Source organism: Heterodontus francisci, chromosome 19 (genome assembly GCF_036365525.1).
Source record: "Heterodontus francisci isolate sHetFra1 chromosome 19, sHetFra1.hap1, whole genome shotgun sequence".
In the NCBI taxonomy this organism is placed as follows: domain Eukaryota; kingdom Metazoa; phylum Chordata; class Chondrichthyes; order Heterodontiformes; family Heterodontidae; genus Heterodontus; species Heterodontus francisci.
The window spans coordinates 60,131,442-60,156,668 of NC_090389.1; the positions used below are offsets into that span (position 1 = coordinate 60,131,442).

At 46.0% G+C, this 25,227-nt stretch overlaps 1 protein-coding gene across 1 annotated transcript in view; it reads right to left on the bottom strand.

Annotated features, from left to right (window-relative positions):
• LOC137380344 (voltage-dependent L-type calcium channel subunit alpha-1D-like) overlaps nucleotides 1-23,430 on the bottom strand; it is a 487,921-nt gene extending 464,491 nt beyond the window's left edge. The window contains exons 1-2 of the mRNA XM_068052272.1: nucleotides 23,299-23,430; nucleotides 22,823-22,962 (exon numbers count right to left, since the gene is read on the bottom strand). Of these exons, the coding sequence (XP_067908373.1) occupies nucleotides 22,823-22,962; nucleotides 23,299-23,430 (272 nt within the window). The remainder of the gene's footprint in view (nucleotides 1-22,822; nucleotides 22,963-23,298) is intronic.
• Between the last annotated feature and the right edge of the window lie 1,797 nt (nucleotides 23,431-25,227).

The window sequence follows — 25,227 nt, forward strand, 5'->3', positions numbered from 1 at the left end:
AAATGAAAGAAGGCTGCTCAACCTATTCTGGAGGTAGTATAGTCCGCATTTGTAGCTGGTTTCAGAGCAGATAGCTTTAACATTTTCTGCCCATTATGTACCATGCTGTTGGGATGTTAGTGGCTGGTTCCCACAGTTACGGACAGACATTTATGGCCAGTTTCACTACACGTAGACATTTGCAGTCATTTACAGTGCCAGAAGGAAAACTCAGATGTGGTCACATTTAGGCATAATTACAGAAAGGTGGAGCTAGCCAGCTTCACAGGAAAAAGCGAAATCGATTATTTTTGGAAGGATGTGGTAGCTTTAATTCACTTGTAATTACACTGAAAATAGCACATTTGCAGTTTTCTGCAGCCAATCTGTAATACAAGCAATAGTTTCCATGGCGATTTTTTGGATACATTTTCAAAATCTAGTTCAGTGCTTCTCATGATAATCGATGAATTCTTATACTGTTATTGTAAAATTACATACCCTTGACTGAAATAACCCAATGCTGAGTGTAACCTCAACATTTTTCAGACCTTTAAAGAAACCAATCAATAGACAACATCAATTACAAACAGAAAGCGACAACTTTATCAATGCGTCATTAACACAGGTAAAATATGAACATTTTTACATGAGCAAGGTATACAGTTTCCAGTAGAGTATTATCTTAGACTGAATAGAACAGCTCTTTTAGCAGTAACTCATGGGCAAAGAAATATGTGCATGAAATGTACTACATTTATAAGCTGACCTATATGTGCACTGAACCACATGAATATTGATGCAAGCACCCTCTGTAGCTGACTTTACTGCTGACAATTTTCCATATTTCCGACATTCCATATTTCTTTGCTGTCATTTTTGTATTATGCTTATTGATGTGCTAAATCTGTTCTCTGAAAATATTTTCCAGACTTCACAAGGTATTTCTCCACAATTGAGGATAATTTTTTTTTTAATTTATTGGACATAGCTAACAACAGCGATCACACGTGCTGCACCAAAGCGATCATAGTCAGCATTCAACGGTTATTCAGATTCTTCTGTCTGAAATTATAACAATATTGAGACAAATTTTAGCTTTACGCTATTGTAACTCGAGTTTATATAACACCTTTCACAACATCAGGATGTCCCAAAGCATTCATAATGAATTAAGTCAAAAATGGCACTGGTCCAAGGCCTAACAGCAGCATGTTATGGGGTGAACCAGTTAACTTTAGGATGTGAAATCCGATGAGCTAATAGCAAAACTCACAAACTCCCTTCATCCCCAACTTGCTTTCGATATAAGCTGTTTTTCTGATTTGCCCTGTGATGTTCTTGACATTTTACATGTGATTTTTTTGGGCTGCTTTTTTTTTTTATATATTGCTCATTTTCATTCCTTACACTGTTTTCAATCTGTTTGGATTCAGTGTCTACTATTTCTGCTTTTATCTAGTTAGACTGTCTCAAATCCTCTACTCCAGCTACATGCTAGGACAGGCACAATGGGCCAAAAGGCCTTCTTCTATGTTGTATTATTCTATGTGTGTTTGTTTTTCATTGCCATAACACAGTGGCGCAGTGGTTAGCACTGCAGCCTCACAGCTCCAGGGACCCGGGTTCGATTCTGGGTACTGCCTGTGTGGAGTTTGCAAGTTCTCCTGTGTCTGCGTGGGTTTTCTCCGGGTGCTCTGGTTTCCTCCCACAAGCCAAAAAGACTTGCAGGTTGATAGGTAAATTGGCCATTATAAATTGTCACTAGTATAGGTAGGTGGTAGGGAAATATAGGGACAGGTGGTAGGAATATGGGATTAGTGTAGGATTAGTATAAATGGGTGGCTGATGGTCGGCACAGACTCGGTGGGCCGAAGGGCCTGTTTCAGTGCTGTATCTCTAATCTAATCTAATCTTTAAATCTGCTATACTATTAAATATTGCAGCCAAAAAAATTGGTTTCTTAGCACCTGGTTTTTTGGTGACACCAATGCCATTTTGGCTGCCAGATGACAGCCGTGGTACACTTGCACACTGCTGGTGCGAGACATGGTGGATGCCAATTTGGTGACAGCGTTAACATACACACAGGCAGGGTCCACTGGAAGTACGCAGAGCAGGCAGATCATGATGTCAATCAGCACAAGGGCCCCCTCCAGCAGTGCTATTTAAAGGGATCCTCAACCACTTTGAGGTTAGTGGTTTCCAGTTGGTGTGTGCTGATACATGGTGTATCATGCAGGTCAATGCCCGGTATTTTGGCAGCAGTCATGATGCTTTCATTCTGCGGAAGTCTGTTGTGCCAGCTGCATTTGAGCTACCACAACAAACCAGAGGATGACTACTGGGTGTTGAGGGCTACCCTTTACATAACTCATGAATCAGGTGTGCAACCCACGCATATGTGGACAGCATGCAGACAACAAAAGCCATGCAATACTTGGCAGAGCAGGTGTCAAGAATTGTGGTGGTCTACTGTATGCTGCACAGCATCACCATTATGAGGCCACAGACCTTGCCACCAGCTCTATGGCGACCAGCTGAGGAGCAGGAAGAGAGGCAGCAGGACAAGGAGGAGGAAGTGGAGGAGGAAAATGAAGAGGAGGAGGAAGAGGGTGGGAGGAGGAAACCAACACAGCCCTTTGCTGGCCGGGCTTTCTGTAATCACCTTATCCAACTGCAATACCAGTAAATGCAACCCCAATTCTCCATTCAGCAACAGTCAAACACCTTGGACAGAATTTTCCTGGCCAGGGTAGGAGGCGGAGTGCCGGGAAAATGGGGGGAGCTGCATCGGGATGGCTCTCCGACGTATTCCCGTCACCTAGGAAGTAGCCAATTAAGATGATTAAGGCCGCAATTACGAGCACTTTTGCAGCCTCGCTGGCATTTTGCCGCCTGAGGAGCAGCTACCTACCACATGCGGAGGCCTCCAGATCAATGGAGGCGGCCTCGCTGCGGCAGGCCAAGGGGTTATTAAGAGCCAGAGGTTTCATGCCCCAATGACGGGGCAGCTGGCAGGAAATGCCACACCCGCACCCCAAATGATTCCTCTGGAGAGGTTTCCCCTTGTTTGGAGGGGGTCTTCTGCCCTCACCATTTTTAATCATGAATGCCCCTGAGGGCGCCTCCAGGTTGAGGCACCCTTGTGGTCCCTGACCTACTTCAACAGTGCCCACCTCTCCCGGAAGGGCTGCTGAGGCTCCAGAGCTGCTGGCCCTCTGATTGGGCAGCAGCATCAAGAGCCCGCCTGCTGTCCTTAATAGCATGGTTGAACGTGGAGGCGGCCAACAGAGGTCACCTACGGGAAGACTGTACCAGCGGGCACGCTGCTGGCAAGTGCGGGCTCAGGACCCCCATTTGGTCCTTATGTTGGGGTCCTGAAGCCCATAGTAAAATCCAGCTACCATCTCCTCTCTGTTACTAACCATCACAATGTCTGCTTGACCACAATGCAAAAATAAAATCCATGACAAAATGAACCCCACCAATATCGTCCCCATCAAAACTGCACACCCTTCTGGAACTTCCATTGTTTTTCTCACAATAGTCTTGGTGGTGTAGCTTCATGGATAACTCTTTCAGTCAATGAAGACAATGGTAGCAACTTGTGTCTTCCAAGGGTCAGCAACCAGAAAACAAGTTCCAATTCAAAGAGCTTGTCCTTTTAACATAAACAGCTTCCAGGTTTTTTTTTCCCAGTTCAGCTGCCCTGGGAGACTCCTTTAAAACCAATACCACCCAGCTCTGCAGCTAGCTTTTCCTCTGTCGAGTTTTATTGAAAATAAAACAATCTCCCTCACATATCCTTGGTAAAAAAAAAAACTTTGTTTTTAATCAAAGGACTGTTTGCTTGTCTAACCTAAGTTTGAATCCCCAGGAAACCCCCAGCCTCAAATCAGGGACCATCTCAAAAATACAAACACAATCTGTACTGCATCACAACACAGAAATGCTTGATGCATCGGTAGGCCTGCCAGAAAGCTGTCACTGTCAAAGAGCATGGAGGAGTCCAGCATCAACTTTGCACACGGCTTTGTGCAGAGTTTGGAGCCCACCCTTTCCAACACGGAAGGGCACTGGTGGAGAGGCAGGAGTGGAAAGAGGAATGCTGTCATCCTGAGAGAGGAAAGCGGGCTCATGTTCCATGAAGCCACTGCCACTTCCCCTGGGAAGGGGAATCAGCAATCCTAATAATCTACTGGAGGAGAGATTACTGAACTGCTGTGCAAGCAAATGATGGCAGCAAGCTCAGCCTGCATGAGAGCAGTCTGAGTTTCCATATCAGCAAGCTGAACTTGTGTTACAGAAGTCTGAGCTTCCACTGCAGCACCCAGGCATTGGGTAGCTTCTGCTTGTGCTGCAATGAAACCTAAGACATTAGCCATCAGGCGCTGCATCATGGTTGGGTCCGCATGTATGCTAATTCAGTTGGCCACCACTTCTACACTTCCCTACGTCTCCCATTCAAAGTCCTCATCTGAGTTCTCTGGAGCAGAACGTATGTAAGAGTTCACCCTCTGGTGAGTTAGAACCTGTGCTACCCATGACTCTGTGTTGCCTGCAGGCCTCTTGAGTCCGATAAATCACTGGGTTGAATTTAATGATCCCGCCACCAGGCCCGGAAATGGGTGCCTTTCTGTCCGTTACATGGGCGGCCGTCTCACCATGACCATGTGGCGAGCAGCCATTTTGCATATTGGAGATGCGGGCACCCCCCACCCCAATCATGTGGCAGGGGCGGGATGACAGATGCCGATTACAGCTTCAGATGATACTGGGGCAAGCGCCATATTTAAAAGTCTGCCAGCCCTGCATTCACTCCTGCTTTAGGTTCATCGGCAGCTTGGATCACCTTTAAACTTATCATGACTGGTTTCTGTACCCTCCACCGCCCGAGGAGGGCAGAAAATGATGGCCAAGGCAAGACAAAGGGTGGCCCCACGGTTCAGTGACGCCTTCCTGCAGATTCTCCTCCAGGCTGCCGGGGAAAGGCGGGAGGTTCTCTTCCCCAGCGATGGCTAAAAGAGGTCCTCCCGCCTGACCAAGCAAGCCTGGGTGGAGAGTGCAGAGGAGGTTAGCAGCCATGGGGTCACCCAACACAAGTGGGTCCAGTGCAGGAAGTAGGTCAACAACCTCCTGCATTCTGCCAAGGTGAATGCTGCATACCAATCGCCTTTCTGAGCAATGCATATGACTACATGGATGATGCACAATATGGCGAAGGTGGCACTATTACAGCAATGGCAGAGGGGCAAGGTTAGGACCCCACCTGACAGATACCTGGCTGCAGCTCAGTCACAGGAGATCGTCCTTCATAGTTCACCACCAGTAACTCCCCTGACAGTTTCTAACAGCATGAAGGATATCAGACCCCCAGCAGGGAACGAGGGTTGGACACGAGCAGAAATGTCATGTTAATCTCTCTGCAATTCTCCAATAACTCCATCCTTCCTCTTGCAGGACAAGAGGGCACACAATAGGAGGGAGACAGCCCGAACTGACAGAGGAGTCCCTGATCTGCGTTCTCTCACCTCTGTCGAGGAAGAGGCCTCGGAACTGGCAAGGATCCAGGGCAGCCGTGAAAGCTCAGATGGGGAGACTGGAGTCCCTGTGCAAATGAGTGAAGGTTGGCCTCCAACTACGTACTCATTAATTAAGGCAAACCACATCATGCATGGCTGACATGACAAGATCTGCACAGCCTAATATATACATTTGTGTTCTCTCAAGCAGGTCGGCATACGCGGGGTCTGCATAGAACATAGAACATAGAACATTACAGCGCAGTACAGGCCCTTCAGCCCTCGATGTTGCGCCGACCTGTGAAACCATCTGACCTACACTATTCCATTTTCATCCATATGTCTATCCAATGACCACTTAAATGCCGTTAAAGTTGGCGAGTCCACTACTGTTGCAGGCAGGGCGTTCCACGCCCCGACTACTCTCTGTGTAAAGAAACTACCTCTGACATCTGTCCTATATCTATCACCCCTCAACTTAAAGCTACGTCCCCTCGTGTTTGCCATCACCATCCGAGGAAAAAGGCTCTCACTATCCACCCTGTCCAACCCTCTGATTATCTTATATGTCTCTATTAAGTCACCTCTTCTCCTCCTTCTCTCTAACGAAAACAACCTCAAGTCCCTCAGCCTTTCCTCGTAAGACCTTCCCTCCATACCAGGCAACATCCTAGTAAATCTCCTCTGCACCCTTTCCAAAGCTTCCACATCCTTCCTATAATGCGGTGACCAGAACTGCACGCAATACTCCAGGTGCGGCCGCACCAGAGTTCTGTACAGCTGCAGCATGACCTCGTGGCTCCTAAACTCGATCCCCCTACTAATAAAAGCTAACACACCATATGCCTTCTTAACAGCTCTATTAACCTGGGTGGCAACTTTCAGGGATTTATGTACCTGGACACCAAGATCTCTCTGCTCATCTACACTACCAAGAATCTTCCCATTAGCCCAGTATTCTGCAATCTTGTTACTCCTTCCGAAGTGAATCACCTCACACTTTTCCACATTAAACTCCATTTGCCATCTCTCAGCCCAGCTCTGCAGCCTATCTATGTCCCTCTGTAACCTACAACATCCTTCGGCACTATCCACAACTCCACCGACCTTCGTGTCATCCGCAAATTTACTAACCCACCCTTCTACACCCTCATCCAGGTCATTTAGAAAAATGACAAACAGCAGTGGCCCCAAAACAGATCCTTGCGGTACACCACTAGAAACTATACTCCAGGATGAACATTTACCATCAACCACCACCCTCTGTCTTCTTTCAGCTAGCCAATTTCTGATCCAAAGCACTAATTCACCTTCAATCCCAGACTTCTGTATTTTCTGCAGTAGCCTACCATGGGGAACTTTATCAAACGCCTTACTGAAATCCATATAGACCACATCCACGGCTTTACCCTCATCCACCTGTTTGGTCACCTTGTCAAAAAACTCAATAAGGTTTGTGAGGCACGACCTACCCTTCACAAAACCGTGCTGACTATCTCTAATGAACTTATTCTTTTCAAGATGATTATAAATCCTATCTCTTATAACCTTTTCCAACATTTTACCCACAACCGAAGTAAGGCTCACAGGTCTATAATTACCAGGGCTGTCTCTACTCCCCTTCTTGAACAAGGGGACATTTGCTATCCTCCAGTCTTCCGGCACTATTCCTGTCGACAATGACGACATAAAAATCAAGGACAAAGGCTCTGCAATCTCCTCCCTGGCTTCCCAGAGAATCCTAGGATAAATCCCATCTGGCCCAAGGGACTTATCTATTTTCACACTTTCCAAAATTGCTAACACCTCCTCCTTGTGAACCTCAATCCCATCCAGCCTAGTAGTCTGTATCTCAGTATTCTCCTCGACAACATTTTCTTTCTCCACTGTAAATACTGACGAAAAATATTCATTTAACACTTCCCCTATCTCCTCCGATTCCACACACAACTTCCCACTACTATCCTTGATTGGCCCTAACCTATCTCTAGTCATTCTTTTATTCCTGATATACCTATAGAAAGCCTTAGGGTTTTCTTTGATCCTATCCGCCAATGACTTCTCGTGTCCTCTCCTTGCTCTTCTTATCTCTCCCTTTCGATCCTTCCTGGCTAGCTTGTAACTCTCAAGCGCCCGAACTGAGCCTTCACGTCTCATCCTAACATAAGCCTTCTTCTTCCTCTTGACAAGCTCTTCAACTTCTTTAGTGAACCACGGCTCCCTCGCTCGACAACTTCCTCCCTGCCTGACAGGTACATACTTATCAAGGACACGCAGTAGCTGCTCCTTGAATAAGCTCCACATTTCGATTGTGCCCATCCCCTGCAGTTTCCTTCCCCATCCTACGCATCCTAAATCTTGCCTAATCGCATCATAATTTCCTTTCCCCCAGCTATAATTCTTGCCCTGCTGTATATGCCTGTCCCTGCCCATCGCTAACCCTAACCTAACCGAATTGTGATCACTATCACCAAAGTGCTCACCAACTTCTAAATCTAACACCTGGCCGGGTGCAACCACAGAGGGACAGTTGTCCACATCTGGGGAGGAAGACCACTCAGAGGATGCACTATCCCATGATTTTCCTGCACCTTCCAACAGCGCAGATACTTTCACATCGATGGGTTATCACTCAACATTAGACTCAGGGTCACAAGCCTAGTGAGAGCAGCACACACACACCCAAGAAGCTGGCTGAGGTGAGACAGCCGAGGCTTCCGACAGTCGAAGGACTGTAGGTGGCCAGGCTCATGCTGAGCTCCAGGCTGATGATGAGCCTCTGGTGTCAAAAGCACAGGGCATGCTGGAGTTGCACAGTGAGGTACAGCGACATATGGTGGAGATGCCTGAGGTAATGTGCAGGCATGAGCGGACAATGGAGGAGTCCATCCAGGCCATGAGTGCTGCCATGTCTCAGGCATGTGAGTGCATGCTTCATCCATTGAAAGGTTGGTGACCCTCATGGAGATCCAGATTCTACAGAAGCACACAGACCTGTCCACAATCGCCTTGGAATTGAGCTCGATGCAGCAGTGGCAAGGCGAGAGAAGGAACAGGAGCCTGCATACTTCTCCTGCTCCTCGTCCTTCTCTGGTGAGCAGGGTGGTTCAAATGAGCTTTCAAAGGGAGAAGGAGAGGCTGACCACCACATCTGGGGGCTCTTCTCAGAGTGCTCCAAGCACAGACACTGGCTTCTCAGCCCCTCCGTCAGTAAGCCCAGCTCCACCATCCACGACGCCTGAGGAGAGACCTGCAGAGGACATCCTCAGCAACCAAGGCCTTCCAGGCCTTACGCAGCCAAAGGATGCCTGCTGAAGTCATCACAGACCAAGGGGCAGTCTGATCAGCAACCTAGGAGCGTAGGAGCACTTGCAAACATTTTAAGAAAACCACCTAGTCACACTTCACATACTCACGGGTCTCGATAATTTGTAATTTGTAATGTCGTCCTCAATTAAAAGTTCTTTTGTGCAATCATTAGCCATCATTGTCTGAATGCCATGTTCCATTATGCCTTAATTGGGAGCTGCTGACTTTCCACTTCCTCCTCACTGCAATGCCAATATGGCCACAGCCATGTTCTCCCATGGGCACTAGCGTGCATTATAACTGGTCTCAAGTCAGGGAATACAAATGGAAAGGAGGTGACAGAGTTTAAGCCTGAAGGCAAGTCTTTATTGCATTCTCAGTGAGTGGACATCAGGGTGCCTGGAAAATGAGCAATTATGAGATTGGCTCTTGCCTCCTTTGTGCATCACTCAACCTGTATGGCCTTCAGCACCATATCTTCAACATCCATTGCTGCTGCCCCCTCTCCCTCCTCTGCATCCTCCTCGTCGGTGGGCCGCTCAGGCATCTCATCTTCATGTGAGACCTCCCCCCTCTGCAGTGCTAGGTTGTGCAAAGCACAGCAGACCACCACAATACATGAGACCCTCGCTGGGGCATACCACAGGGCTCCACCAGATCAAGCGAGGCAGCGGAACCTCATCTTCAGTTGCCCAATGGCCTGCTCGATTCGCTTAACTGGAGCTGTGGCAATTGTTGTACCTCTCCTCCACTGCATTGCAAGGGTTCATCACAAGCGTAAGAAGCCAAGTCTTCAATGGATAACCCTTGTCCCTGAAAATTCAACACTGAAGGCGAGCTGGGGCCTGAAAAGCACTGGCACCTGGGACTATCAAGTATGTAAGCATTGTGGCTGCCTCCTGGGAAGCAGGCACAAAACTGTAGGAATTGCTTTCGGTAATTGTAGACCAGTTGAAGGTTGATTAAATGGAAGCCCTACCTGTTGATGAAGGTGGCTGGCTGGTTGGTGGGTGCCTCGATGGCCACATGCGTACAATCTATCCAACGTTGCACCTGGGGAAATCCAGCCCTGAACCTGATGGCCCATTCAGCCTTAACTAAATAGTGGCGGGGGGGGTGGGGGGGGGTGGAGGGTTCAATTGAAAGGAAGTTTAAAAAGTCTAAAAGTAACGAGGGAGCAGAGGTGCAGGGTACTGAAGGAACATACATTAATCAGAGTGTGACAGGAAGCGACAGAGAATACAAGCACAAGAGTACAGCAAATTAGAACTAGAGTCGGTACAAATGGTAAAAAGTCAAAGCTTAAGGCTCTTTATCTGAATGCACGTAGCATTTGTAACAAGATAGATGAGCTGATGGCACAGATAGAAATAAATGAATATGATTTGATAGCTATCACTGATACGTGGTTGCAGGATGACCAGGACTGGCATCTAAATGTTCAAGGATATTCAACGTTGCGGAAGAATCGGCAGAAAGGAAAAGGAGGTGGGGGAGCTTTGCTATTAAAGGAAGGGATCAGTGCAGTTGTGAGTAATGATATAGGTGTAATAGATCGTAATGCAGAATCAGTTTGGGTGGAAATAAGGAATAGCAAAGGAAAGAAATCACGGGTGGGAGTGATCTATAGGCCCCCGAAGAGTTGCCTCTCTGTAGGACAAGGTATTAATCAGGAAATAATGGAGACATGTAAGAAGGGCACTGCAATTATCATGGGTGATTTAATCTGCATATAGACTGGACAAATCAAATTGGCAAGGATAGCATGGAAGACAAATCTGTAGAGTGCCTCAGGGATTGCTACTTAGAGCAATATGTTGCAGAACCTACCAGGGAACAGTCTATTTTAGATTTGGTATTGTGTAATGAGGTAGGATTAATAAGAGATCTCACAGTTAAGGATCCTTTAGGGGGAAGCGATCATAACAGGGTAGAATTTCAAATTCAGTTTGAGGGTGAGCAACTCGGGTCTTAAACCAGTGTCCTCAACTTAAACAAGGGCAATTACAGAGGTATGAAGAAAGAGTTGTCTAAAGCGGGCTGGGAAGATAGACTACAGGGGAAGTCAATAGATGAGCAGTGGCAGACTTTTAAGCAGATATTTCATATCACTCAGCAAACATTTCTTCCAGTCAGAAGGAAGGACTCGAAGAGAATGATGAACCACCCGTGGATACCAAAGGAAGTTAAAGAGAGTATCAAATCAAAAGCAAAGGTGTACAATGCGGCAAAAACGAGTGGTAGGCCAGAGGATTGGGAAGTTTTTAGAAATCAGCAGCAGATGACTAAAAAACTAATAAAGAGGGAGAAAATTGATTATGAGAGTAAATTGGCAAGAAATATAAAAACAAACAGTAAGAGCTTCTACGGGTATATTAAAAGGAAGAGAGTAGCTAAAGTAAGTGTGGGGCCCTTATAGGATGAGAATGGGGAATTAATAACAGGGAACAGGGAAATGGCAGATAATTTAAACCAATATTTTGCATCAGTCTTCACGGTGGAGGACACTATAAACATCCCAACAATCATAGATGAACAAGGTGTAAATGGGAGGGAGAAACTTGTAACAATCTCAATCACGAGGGAAAAGGTGCTGGACAAACTGATGGGACTAAAGGCAGACAAGTCGCCAGGACCTGATGGCCTGCACCCAAGGGTTTTAAAAGAAGTGGCTGCAGAGATAGTGGAGGCATTAGTCATAATATACCAAAGCTCATTGGATTCCAGTGGGGTACCAGCGGATTGGAAAACCGCTAATGTGACATCCCTGTTCAAGAAAGGAGGGAGACAGAAAGCAGGAAACTATAGACCAGTTAGCTTAACATCAGTCATTGGGAAAATGCTTGAGTCCATTATTAAGGAAGAAATAGAAGGACATTTAGAAAAACATAAGGCAATCAAACAAAGTCAACATGGTTTTATGAAAGGGAAATCATGTTTGACAAATTTGTTAGAGTTCTTTGAGGATATAACAAGCAGAGTGGATAAAGGGGAACCAGTAGATGTATTGTATTTGGATTTTCAGAAGGCGTTCGATAAGGTGCCACATAAAAGGTTATTGCACAAAGTAGGAGCTCAGGGTATTGGGGATAATGTGTTGGCATGGATTGAGGATTGGCTAACTCACAGAAGGCAGAGAGTCGGGATCAATGGGTCTTTTTCAAGTTGGAAAGTCGTAACTAGTGGGGTGCCACAAGGATCGGTCCTAGGGCCTCGGCTATTTACTAACTACATTAATGACTTAGAGGAAGGGTCAGAGTGTAGCGTATCCAAATTTGATGACGATACAAAAATAGGTGAGAAGGCATGTTGTGATGAGGACACAAAGAATCTGCAAAGGGATATAAAAATAAGTTAAGTGAGTGGGCAAAAATTTGGCAGATAGTGTTCAATGTGGGAAAGTGTGAGGTAATTCACCTTGGTATGAAGAATAAAAAGACAGATTAGTTAAATGGAGAAAGACTACAAAATACTGCAGTACAGAGGGATTTGGGTGTTCTTCTACATAAAACACAAAAGGTTAGCATGCAGGTGCAGCAAGTAATTAGGAAGGCAAATGGAATTTTGGCCTTTATTGCTTGGGGGTTAGAATTTAAAAATAGGGAAGTCCTGTTACAACTATACAAGGTGTTGGTGAGGTAACACCCGGAGTACTGCGTACAGTTTTGGTCCCCGTATTTAAAGAAGGATATACTAGCATTGGAGGCAGTTCAGAAAAGGTTCACTAGGCTGATTCCTGGGATGAAGGGGCTGTCTTATCAAGAGCGGTTAAACAGGTTAGGCCTTTATTCATTGGAGTTTAGAAGAATGATAGGTGATCTTATAGAAAGATATAAGATTTTAAGGGGGCTCAACAGGACAGATGTTGAGAAGATGTTTCCACTCGTGGGGGAAATCTCAAACTAGGGGACATAATTACAGAATAAGGGGGTACACATTTAAAACTGAGATGCAAAGGAATTTCTTCTCTCAGAGGGTGGTGAATCACTGGAATTCTCTGCCTCAGAGAGTTGTGGAGGCTAGGCCACTAAATGTATTTAAGGAGGAGGTAGATAGATTTTTGAAATGTTGGGGAGTCAAGGGTTAGACAGAGGAGGCCCGAAAGAGGGGTTGAGGACTGGGACAGATCAAGCCATGATCTTATTGAATGGCGGGGCAGGCTTGAGGGGCTGAATGGCCTATTCCTGCTCCTGTTTCTTACGTTCTTCTGACTGTCAGGGTCAGTCCGGTAGCGCACATAGTCGCCAGGACTCTTGAATAGAGCATAGGTCATCACCTTGGTGCAGCGGTGAGCTGCTGCCTGGGAGACTCCACACATGTTCCCGGTGGATCTCTGGAAAGATCCAGATGAGTAGTAGTTTAGGGCCAATGTGATCTTCAGGGCCACTGGCACAGGGTGACCCCCAAATCCTATAAGTCGCAATTTGTTCTGCAGCAAGGCGTATAAATCGGTGACGACTTCCCTGGAGAGACCTCAGTGCCCAACCTTGCTGATGGCCCACCCTCTAGTTTAGCAGTATGACTGAACAAACACATCACACTGCTGTTTGGTATCCCAATACAGCCCCTCCCCCCACACCCACACTGCACCCTTGCAGAGCCACTGAGACCCCGAACCCCCTTGCAAAGCCCCCGAGATCCCAAACCCCCTTGCAGAGCTCCCGAGACCCCGAGCCCCTTTGCAGCGCTCCTGAGACCCCAAACTCCCCTTGCAGAGCCCCAAAGACCCCGAATTCCTTGCCGAGCCCACAGCAATACGTTTGACAATGGCCTCCAAGCCCCCCCTCTTCCCCTATACAGCAATGCTCAGAACTGTTTCCTCTTTGTGGCAATAATAGCTCTCGCCTCAGTGCTAACAGGTTTTAATGGACGTGAACCCAAAGACACAAGCATGCCACCCGCTGTCCACACAATCGAGAGCCTATTATCACATTGAAATTAATTACAGTTAAATGCATTATTCAGTTCGACAATTTAAAATAGCTCCCTATCGGGTCAGTAATATTACTTGTACCTTCTGGTGTGTGATCTGTTGTCAGGCTCACAGGATTAGAAGTAATATCCAAAATAAACATGAGTTTTATTACCACTGAACTGGAACATATATATACAAATATCTACTGCACGAGCTACATTTGAAAACCTCTCACTTTGCCAGGCTCCACCCACAACCTGATCATGTGACCCTACATTACTTCCTCTGATGATCTTCAATTACAGTTTTTAAGGTGGTCTGCTCTTAAGGTCGATCCACAACATCCTTTTTTCCAAAGATAAGAACATATGTACAATAAACAATGATGTTCTGGCTCGTACAAACTATACATGACTAAACAAAATGTTTAGACAAAACAATTTAACACTCTAAAACATAGAGGTTTGTTTATTCGTCCTGATCTGGTTGTCGTGACTCTCTTCTGTCATTTGAAAAGTTCAGAAAAATGATGACTAGCAACATAGCCAATCACCTGCAATCCCTCTGGTCTGCAGGTTCTTGCTGCAATGAACTGAAGTATGAGGAGAGACTCCTGGCCGTACCACCTCTTCGTGCTAAGACTGCGACCCTTTGTGTCGTCCTTTACATGGACCGACCTGATACACTCAACCTGGATATTTTCTGCCATCTTGTTGCATACTGGAAGTCCTGCAACAGCTGATTCAGTTGTGTCTACGATGTAAAATATCTGTGGTAGTCATTCGGAGCTCCCAAAGCTGCACTGTAAGGTTATCATTCCAATGCACCTGATTGAAGAACCATTGTAGGCTGTCAGCCTAGCTATGGTGGTTTGCATCATAGATTCCCATTTCTTTTAGTACATGTACTTCAGCATATGCATGGGCAGAATATTTGGACTTGCTGCAGTGAAGATTTTTACTCTGAGCTTATGCTTGCCACTCTTCTGTGGACATATAATTCCTATCATGGTAAATGCCTCAGATTGCATAATAGCATTGACATGCTGATCCAAATTAGCCACGTGAAATGCTTGCTCGCTGTTCGTACGAGTGCACTGTTCATCAGTGTCCTCCTGGCAATCTGTCTCTCTGCTGACCTGATGTACCTGCTTGGGTTTCTGTTGTGTGTTGGCATACCTCTTGTTGCGTTTGCCATCCTTTCTTGCAGACATTCTCTCTGCCTGTGATCTGCCACCATTCTTGTGTGCAGTTCTTAAGGTGGTCCACTCTTAAGGTGGTCCCTTCTTAAGGTCATCCCACAACAGCGTCGGGGCGTCAATGCCGCCATGGTGCTTTCCCGCCACTGACAAACATCTGGGGTATTTGAAAGGAGAAAGGCACAAGGGTAGGGTTGTGGTGAGGGGAAGGGTGGAAAACAAGAGATGCATGCTTACATCATCTGCAGCTTGTAAATTAGAAGAGTGTATGGGATGAGTGGGAAGTGGGATGTTAGAAGGAGGATTGGCTATTAGCATACTGTCATCTACAATGGTTCCAGCTCCGTCGCTGGCCACGGCCTCAGCCATGGCCACTCCAATGATAGCGACCACTATCTCCTCCATCGGAGTAAGGACATGTCGCCATGCCTGTCCCCCATCTGTTTGTTTCTGCTGCCTCCAGTTATGTACCAACATGTCCAGCAAAAGAGAGGGAAGTGTGCCAGGAGGGTGGTGCAATGTAGTGGGTGCTGTGGTTATCATGGTTGAATAGCTGGCACTGTGTGAAAGCTGTGAGATGTAAGTGTTAGGGTTGCAGGAGTGCTAAATGTGTGAGGGTGACGTGAAATGTTCAATGTTAGGTTTGAGTTGTGATTCATAGAGATTGTTAGTAGGTGAGTGAGGGGGTGTGATGTGAAGCGGGTACTGAACAATGTATGAGGCTCATGGTGCAGTTAGTGAGATATGGTATTTAGCCACTCATGTGAGGTCATTGCATCCAGGTCCTTGAGAGTAGCTCCTGGCATCAACCACCAGGGCTATCTGATTCCACTGCCTTTGCAAAGTTTGCCTGGAGGGCAACTTGTCCTGCCTTCTGTGGATAGAGGATATCTCTCCTCCTCTCCATCTCCTCCACTAAGGCGTCCAGTGCAGCATCAGAGAAACTTGGAGTACGCCATCTCCTCTGTCGTGCCATAATTCACTCTTCTTTCTGATCAGACACAATTCCAGTACTGCTCCAGCCAGAATGCATCTCCCCTTTAAGAGGTGGAAACATGCTTTAAGCAGTACAGGCTAGCTTTGAGTGGTGATATCACAAACTTGAGCCCCTGCTGAGGCATGCAGCCCTGAATAGCGAATTTAGTGCTAGCTGCACACAGCTATCATGTAATTAGCAGGCAGCACAAAGTTGGCTTGTTGAATGGATCGGAAGTAATGGGCACAGGTTAATCGCGTATTGTAATCCCCACTGTTAATTGTAAATTAATTGAGTGTTTAATGGTATCAGGTGGTGGGCATTAACTGAGGACTCACCTGTGCTCCTACATATAGGAGCAGACTGAACCTGTAGTTGTTTGATTTGGAGGTGCATGTTTGTCATGTGGGTTTCTGTAAATAAAAGCTTATAAGTGTGTAAAGATTATGCTCCAGTTCTATCCTTCATCATTTGGCTATCTGAAATAGAACACCCGTGCCCATTTTCAGGGGCTGTCTAATTTAACCCCGTGGTGCAAGTCTTTTACTTTTCAGATCCTCTGAAAAACCATACTGTTGAACTGGGTTGTTTTCTCTCTCTCTCTTTTGGTAGTATTCTAGGTTGGGATTTTTCTCGTACAATATTTGTAAGACCATATCAGGCGGCTCTTGCTCGGCAATAACCTGCTCACTGACGCTCCGTTTGCGTTCTGCCAGGGCCATTCAGCTCATGACCTCATTACATTGGTACAACCATGAACAAAAGAGCTGAACTCCAGAGTTGAGGCGAGCATGACTGCCCTTGACATCAGTGCAGCATTTGACCGAATATGTCATCAAGGAGCCCGAGCAAAACTAGAGTCAATGGGAATCAGGGGGCAAACTCTATGCTGGTTGAAGTCATACCAAGCACAAAGGAAGATGGCTGTGGTTGTTGGAGGTCAATCATCTCAGTCCCAGGACATCACTGCAGGAGTTCCTCAGGGTAGTGTCCTAGGCCCAACCATCTTCAGCTGCTTCATCAATGGCCCTCCCTCCAACATAAGGTTGGAAGTGGAGATGTTCACTGATGATTGCACAGTGTTCAGCACCATTCACAACTACTCAGATGCTGAAGTAGCCCGTGTCCAGATGCAGCAGGACCTGGACAACATCCTGGCTTGGGCTGATAAGTGGCAAGCAACATTCGTGCCAAAGAAGTGCCAGACAATGACAATCTGAAACAAGAGAGAATCTAACCATCTCCCGTTGATGTTCCATGGCATTACCATCACTGAATCTCCCACTATCAACATCCTGGGAGTTAACATTGACCAGAAACTGAACTGGACCAGCTACATAAATGCTGTGGCTACTAGAGCAGTAAATGTTGGCCTAGCCAGCGACGTCCACATCCCACAAATGAATAAAAAAGGTACTGGAGGGCTCCTGATTTCTGTGGAACCATAGCCCAACTGTTAGTGCCGCAGAAAAAAAAGTTTAAAAACGGAATGTATATTTTGCTCAGACAAAATTACTGCACTGTCATGTTGTTAAGATAATGTTGAAATTTCAAAAATTCGTAGCAAGGCTCTTGTATCCCAACCTCACTCTGAGAACAGGGCCAGAATACTTTGGTTATCACTGGTCATGGATTGTTACTTTTGATACCAGGCATAACTTTGCCATTGGTTGCTGAATTCAGCATGTTGGGAATTTGAAATTTGTCAATGCTAAGTACATTCTGAATATAAAGAAAGCCAAAGATAAAAAAATTTACAAGGATTAGATCAGGACAGAGAGGATATAACTATCAGGAAAGATTAAGCAAGCGGGGGGTTCTTTTCTCTAGAAAAAGGACTGAGAGGTGACCTGATAAAGGTCTTTAAAATCATGAAGGGGTTGGATAAGAAAGACATAAAGGTGAGTGGCTTTAACAGAGGCAGGAAGTTGGGCTGGCGACCAACCAACTCCAAGGAGGCAGGATGGCAATTTAGATATTATAATGAGGCTATGAGCTTCATATTTATTCCGCTTTTCGCAGTTAACAATGTTTGCCCTCAGGAAACCCGGCAGCTATATTCAGGCAAGGGCTGCTGGATCAAGGAGTTCAGTATCTTCACACCTACCTGCTGGATCCAGCATGTCTGCCTAGGAAACAACCCCGATCGGGCATCCCCTCACTCCTCACCTTCCCCACAAGACCCCGATGTCCCCCTACCACCCCGAGGCCTTCACCTTCTACTATTTCATCTATAATCCTATATAAGATAATACCCAGGTGACCCTCTCAAAAGTATTCAGAAGCTTATCCTAACCTCCTTCTCCAGTTTGGATCTGTTCCCTTAAATTATGTCATGTTATTGTCATGCCAACAAGGGATTATTCTTGAGATTCTGTAAGTTAAATAAATACATACTTCTAACAGACCTTTTCCTAACCAACAAGCAATCCTGGATAGCAACAAGTGATCATGCGTCATGTATCAAAACAAATTACATGACAATAATTTAATGTGTGCAGAGTTTGGAAGATGTCATTGTGCCAAGGTTTTCACTTGTAAGTTGCAACTTTTTAGCTTGCACAGTGGGGTCACCTACCTGATAACATCTACTTATTGGGTTGACTTACCATGATAATTTCCTAACATATTTCACTTTCTTTTACATTTCTTGCTACGTCATGCAAGTAGTGTACACAATGTTAAATTTGACCACCAATTTTCAAAAAGCACGCTGTTTTGTGTCCTCTGGGATGGCACCTTCTGGTATCAAATAGGGAAACTGTCCTTGCACCCACTCAGTCGTTCTTTCATTTCACCAGCTACCAAACAGGGGTTCAGGTGCAGCACTGCTCCATAACTTAACCCTAGATTCTATTTTCTGCTCCATATTTATTTTGTCAGTTGCTCTATTGCCCAATCCAGCTTTTGGAATAAATTTTCTGGCCCCGATCACTCATCATGGTCCTGCACTTCCATCCAAATACACTTGAACACAACATATTTATTTCATATGACTACGGTGGATTTCCTATTAGTTAGTACACATTGAGAATATTAAAATATTTGCAGCTTTTGTAAAGGATGCTGCAATTTCCTCCACCACCCAACCCCTGCCCCATTGCCAAGCTCCAGCACCAGGTATAATATGCTCTGGGAACAGGTCATAAATTAAAAAGGGATGGCCCCAGAACATGTCTGGAGTTTAGCCTTACAGAAAGTGGGCTAAAAATTGGTCCGTGCCATTATTCGGTCACGTGGGTCACAATTCATGACCTCCTAACATTGGTTTCAGTGGAGGCATGCAGTACACAAATTTGTGTGCTGCACAAGATGCAACCAGCTTTCTGTTCTTAAAGGCAGTCTGTTCTTCTTGAAGGGAAGCTATACTGAATTACAAGAGGCTACTGCTGAATACTAAGGCAGCAATTCTAAACAAGGAAAATGGAACACCAGGGCAGAGAGAGGGCTCCAGGGTCACGGATGTGGAACTGGATACTTTAGTGGAGAAGGTGGATAGGAGGAGAAACATCAAGGATCTGTGGGGGCCAGCAGGCCCTCATGGACCACCCTCTGAAGGGAGTGGGAGCAGGTAGTCAGGGAGGTCAACTTCCAGAGTCTGGACCTCAGGACCTGGCAGCAGTGTCACAAGACGTCCAATGGCCTCATGCAGATTGTCAAGGTCAGTGGATGCATCTTCACATTTATTTATTTATTTTACAGCACTGAAACAGGCCCTTCGGCCCACCAAGTCTGTGCCGACCATCAACCACCCATTTATACTAATCCGACACTAATCCCATATTCCTACCCCATCCCCACCTTCCCTATATCCCCCTACCACCTACGTATACTAGGGGCAATTTATAATGGCCAATTTACCTATCAACCTGCAAGGCTGTGGGAGGAAACCGGAGCACCTGGCGAAAACCCACGCGGTCACAGGGAGAACTTGCAAACTCTACACAGGCAGTATCCAGAATCGAACCCGGGTTCCTGGAGCTGTGAGGCTGCGGTGCTAACCACTGCGCACTGTGTCGCCCTAGGTAGGACATCTCCTACCTACCACTCCACCAGCCTCTCATGTTGCTCAATGCGCCACACCCCATCATCCATCACCAGTCCCTGGCACTCAGAACTTATTTGAGATACAAACAGATCAGCCATGATCTTATTGAATGGCGGAGCAGGCTCGATAGGCTAAATGGCCTACTTCTGCTCCTAATTCGTATGTTTGTATAACATCTAGACACCTCACCCTCACACACCTGCCAATGCAGCCAGCCTCACACCCACCTCTTACTGCTTCCATATACCTCCAGCTATTCAGCTATGGCAGGCACATCACCCAAACAGTGCAACACAGCCATTCTCTTGCAGGACAAGATGGCACACAACAGAAGAGAGAAGAGAAGAACCAGCGTCACTGAGAACATTGAGGATGTAGATATGTTCCTGCCTTATGCCCCTTCTTAGCTCCCAGCTCACCCTCCTCCTGCCTTTTAGCATGATGAGTGAGCTGTAAGTGTTTTCACCATGGACCTCTTGCTTCTCACCCCACCCCACCTACCTTTCCCTCACTCCACCTTCTCACTTTCTGCTTTCAGACTCCCAAGAGCTGCCAGCTGCCCAGTCACAGCAGCCCCAGGAGGAGGAGAGAAAGCAACAGCACAGTACTGATGAAGAGACCCTGTCATTTAAATTGACACTCACAGACACTATTTCAGATACTCATACTACACTTAACCTGGCGGTAACTATAGAATTGGGATCAGCACATGGTGAGTCACTGGGCACTAGTGGGCTGTCAGGGCAGAGGTAAAGGATGGTTTATGTCCAAGCTCTCTGGAGGGCGAGTTCACAGAGGAGTTCTGCTAAGGGAACTCAGATGAGGAACTTGTTGGAACATGATACCGAACAATTGCTGATGGACATGCACACCGAGATGCTAGGCTCAATGGCTGGCATGCAGAAGCCTCCTGTCACAGGAGTCTGACTCCAAGTTGGCAAAAGGCATCATTCAGAGCTTGCCCTCTCGACAGCCTCTGCTCCATCTCTCTGTTGTGCTGGAGATCCAGAGGCACTGCAACTATAGCTGCCATACCTGTTGGAGCCTTTGTGTGGATGGGTCACCAAATCCTCTACCCTGCCTCTGAGGATGCAGCAACACTCTCTGCCAAATTCAAGAACTCATTACAACTCCTCCAAAATTACTCCAAAGTACTTGCAGGGGCTTTGCAATAGCAGAAGTTATTCAGAATTGTATTACCTGCAAGTTGGGCAGCTGGTCCTATAAGTAGCACTAGTATTGGCCCCTTTCGCAGTTGAACACTTGGGCCGGAATTTTACGCTGGGCGGACAGTGCCCTGTGCTGTCGGTGCCAATCCCGCTCCCGCCCAGCCTGGGGATCCGTCCCGTATTTTACGGATCCCTAGGCTTTAATTGGCCCGAGGCAGGACTTCCACCCGCTTGAGGGAGGAGGTCCCGCCTCAGTGAGCTGCCGGCCAATCAGCGGGCCGGCAGCTCTTAGTCTCAGCAGCGCCACCGGGAGCGGTGGCCACTGCTGAGACTGCAGCCCAGCCGACCGAGGAGGACGCAATGGAACCGGGACAGAAGGTAAGTTCGGGCAGCCTCACCAGGGGCATCAGTCGTGCCCTGGTGAGGCTGGGGTGGTCGTTTTGTGGGGGGGGGGGGGGGGGGGTGGAGGGGCGTCTTGGATCCCGGGGTTGGGTTGGGAGGCGAGGGCAGCCGTCAATCAGGCACCATGTGCCCAATTGCCAGGCACCCCACTCCCCCGGGGTGCGGAAAGGCCAGCAGCTATAGCTGGGCGGCCTCTCACGTCCCCGGCACACCCGCTTGCCACAGGTCTTGATTGGCCTCCAGCGGGCAGGCCGCTTCTCACACCACCCCACTCCCACCCCCACTGGACCTCCGTAAACTTGGTCGGAAGCGGAATCGGGGTGGTTAGGCCTCCCGGAGCCTGCCGCTCAATTTTACGCCGCCCCCACGCCACCATCCGACCCGCTGGGGCGGCGTAAAATTCCAGCCTTGATCTTTGGTGAGTGACAAACGAACTTGTCCAAAGGGCGCTTGTGGTCCAAATTTGGTATTTGGGCATCACATCAGCTGGTAGGACTATGTGACGTCATGATAGGATGAGTTAAGAAGCTTCTGGCACATGCAGGAAATGCCTGCGTGAGCGCCCTGCTCAAGAAGGTGTGTCATACAGGTTGCCCTGGAACTGTCCGGCAGCACAGCTCCCCCAAGAGTGCGATCGGTTTCCATAGCATCATCTTCAGTGGCGCTACTGATCTGAATTTTGCTTTGGCTCCAGGACTGGAAAACATACTTTATGGAGCTTCTCTTAGATCCATTCTGGATACGTTTAAGAAACATCCCGTATGATCCTATCCTAAGTGAATGAAAAATCACATTATGCTTAATTTAAATATATCATCATTAAATCAAACTGTATTCCATTTTGGTCTCAAAGGCTGGCTAAAAGATCATGCTTGGTACAAATGTGGTGTAAGTGTGGTTATGTTAGTCTACATTTGATTTTCTAGATCCGATCACTCAATCTAGTCCTGTATCATGAACTGTCTGGCAACTGGAAAATACAGCCACACAAGTTTTCATAATGTTAAATAATATTGTAAGTGATATCAACTACGTATCAAAAGTTTAAGAGGTTACTCTGTACTATATGGCCCCAATGACAATTTTACATTTCTCTCTGATCTGACAGCAACACATGAATGTAACCAACCACAGAATATTAAAGTTACAGTAAGTAGTATCCAGATTATGTAGTTTCTATAGTAATAAGCCACCCACCTTGCATTTCATATCCTCCTGAATTGCAATGTAGATCATTTAAATAATCTCCAAAGAAGTTGTAATAGTTAGTTACATTGTGTGGCATGAAAAATGAGACTTACCCCACGATTACAATTACAAAGTCCATCAAATTCCATCCATTTCTTACATAAGCATTGGGATGTAATAGCAGTCCATATGCTATAATCTTCAAAAATGTTTCAATTGTAAAAATTATAAGGAAGGCATATTCTACTGTTTCCTGAAAGACACAAGAAAATATATAAATATTAGTATGTCACAAAGCAAGTGATAAAAGCAACATAAGAAAGACAAATTGTAAAATAAAATAGGTTTTAAAACTGTTATGAGCCCTGTGGAAATCAACAAACTAAAAGAACTGAATTCACTGAATGGCCACAATAGAAAAATCACATGGACAAGATTTCATTTTGAGAAATTTTACTGTAACAATCAACGTAAATTAAACATGAATTAACACTCAAATCACAGTCTATATATATATATATATATATATATATATATACAGTTTACAGATGGTACATTAATTATCAAATGCAACAAAGATAGATCTCACAGATTTACTGGGCAGTCCTCTCATCAAAGATGGCAATGAACAGCCACAAAGTTCCTCAAAACTATGAACTTCTCCAGGAAATTTCCAAGCCTGTCCTCCAAGATGCAAACACCGATTTCCAGTCAATAGCATTGGAACATTAGAACATTACAGCGCAGTACAGGCCCTTCGGCCCTCGATGTTGCGCCGACCATCTGACCTACACTATTCCATTTTCATCCATATGTCTATCCAATGACCACTTAAATGCCCTTAAAGTTGGCGAGTCTACTACTGTTGCAGGCAGGGCGTTCCACGCCCTTACTACTCTCTGCGTAAAGAAACTACCTCTGACATCTGTCCTATATCTTTCACCCCTCAACTTAAAGCTATGTCCCCTCGTGTTTGCCATCATCATCCGAGGAAAAAGACTCTCACTATCCACCATATCTAACCCTCTGATTATCTTGTATGTCTCTATTAAGTCACCTCTCCTCCTCCTTCTCTCTAACGAAAACAACCCCAAGTCCCTCAGCCTTTCCTCGTAAGACCTTCCTTCCATACCAGGCAACATCCTAGTAAATCTCCTCTGCACCCTTTCCAAAGCTTCCACATCCTTCCTATAATGCGGTGACCAGAACTGCACGCAATACTCAAGGTGCGGCCTCACCAGAGTTTTGTACAGCTGCATCATGACCTCGTGGCTCCGAAACTCGATCCCCCTACTAATAAAAGCTAACACACCATATGCCTTCTTAACAGCCCTATTAACCTGGGTAGCAACTTTCAGGGATTTATGTACCTGGACACCAAGATCTCTCTGCTCATCTACACTACCAAGAATCTTCCCATTAGCCCAGTACTCTGCATTGCTGTTACTCCTTCCAAAGTGAATCACCTCACACTTCTCCACATTAAACTCCATTTGCCATCTCTCAGCCCAGCTCTGCAGCCTATCTATGTCCCTCTGTACCCTACAACACCCTTCGACACTATCCACAACTCCACCGACCTTCGTGTCATCCGCAAATTTACTAACCCACCCTTCTACACCCTCATCCAGGTCATTTATAAAAATGACAAACAGCAGTGGCCCCAAAACAGAACCTTGCGGTACACCACTAGTAACTAAACTCCAGGATGAACATTTGCCATCAACCACCACCCTCTGTCTTCTTTCAGCTAGCCAATTTCTGATCCAAAGCTCTAAATCACCTTCAACCCCATACTTCCGTATTTTCTGCAATAGCCTACCGTGGGGAACCTTATCAAACGCCTTACTGAAATCCATATACACCACATCCACTGCTTTACCCTCATCCACCTGTTTGGTCACCTTCTCGAAAAACTGCAGTTTTCCTGCAATCCCAAGCTCCACCAAAACTGTGCAAGATTCTGTGAGGTCTTGACAGTGTTTCGAGAGTGCTTCTATTTTTTTTGCAAAATATATTTTAAGGACTTAGTTGAATTATGGACATGGATTCATCTGGAATCTTGAAGAAATATTGAACTTTGTGTTTTTTTTAAAGTCACCAGAAGGTTCCTGGATTTGGCTTATAAACAAGCTCGTGATGGAAGGCACCTGTTTGTGAATAATCACCCAGCAGGCATTGTTTTTGACTTGGGAAGATGTTTAAAAAGTGATAGGTCAAGATTTATACAGGTCAGGAGGTTTGACTTCTTGAATGTTTTTAATTTCAATTTGAATTATTACAACAGACAGTTGGGTTTTGCCTGCCAAGAAGACCCAGCTCATCTCTCTCTCTCTTGAAAAAGAAACCCTGCATACAGTGTGTCAGTTTCCTATTTCCAACTGTATTTGAAGAAATCCTGCACATCGAATGTGTGGGAACTGGAACCTTATTGCCACATTTCTGCTGTAAGATCCATCTGAAACCTCTGTAGCTGCATTTCTTGGAAAGCCTATCCAAACTGATCTTCAACATCGCC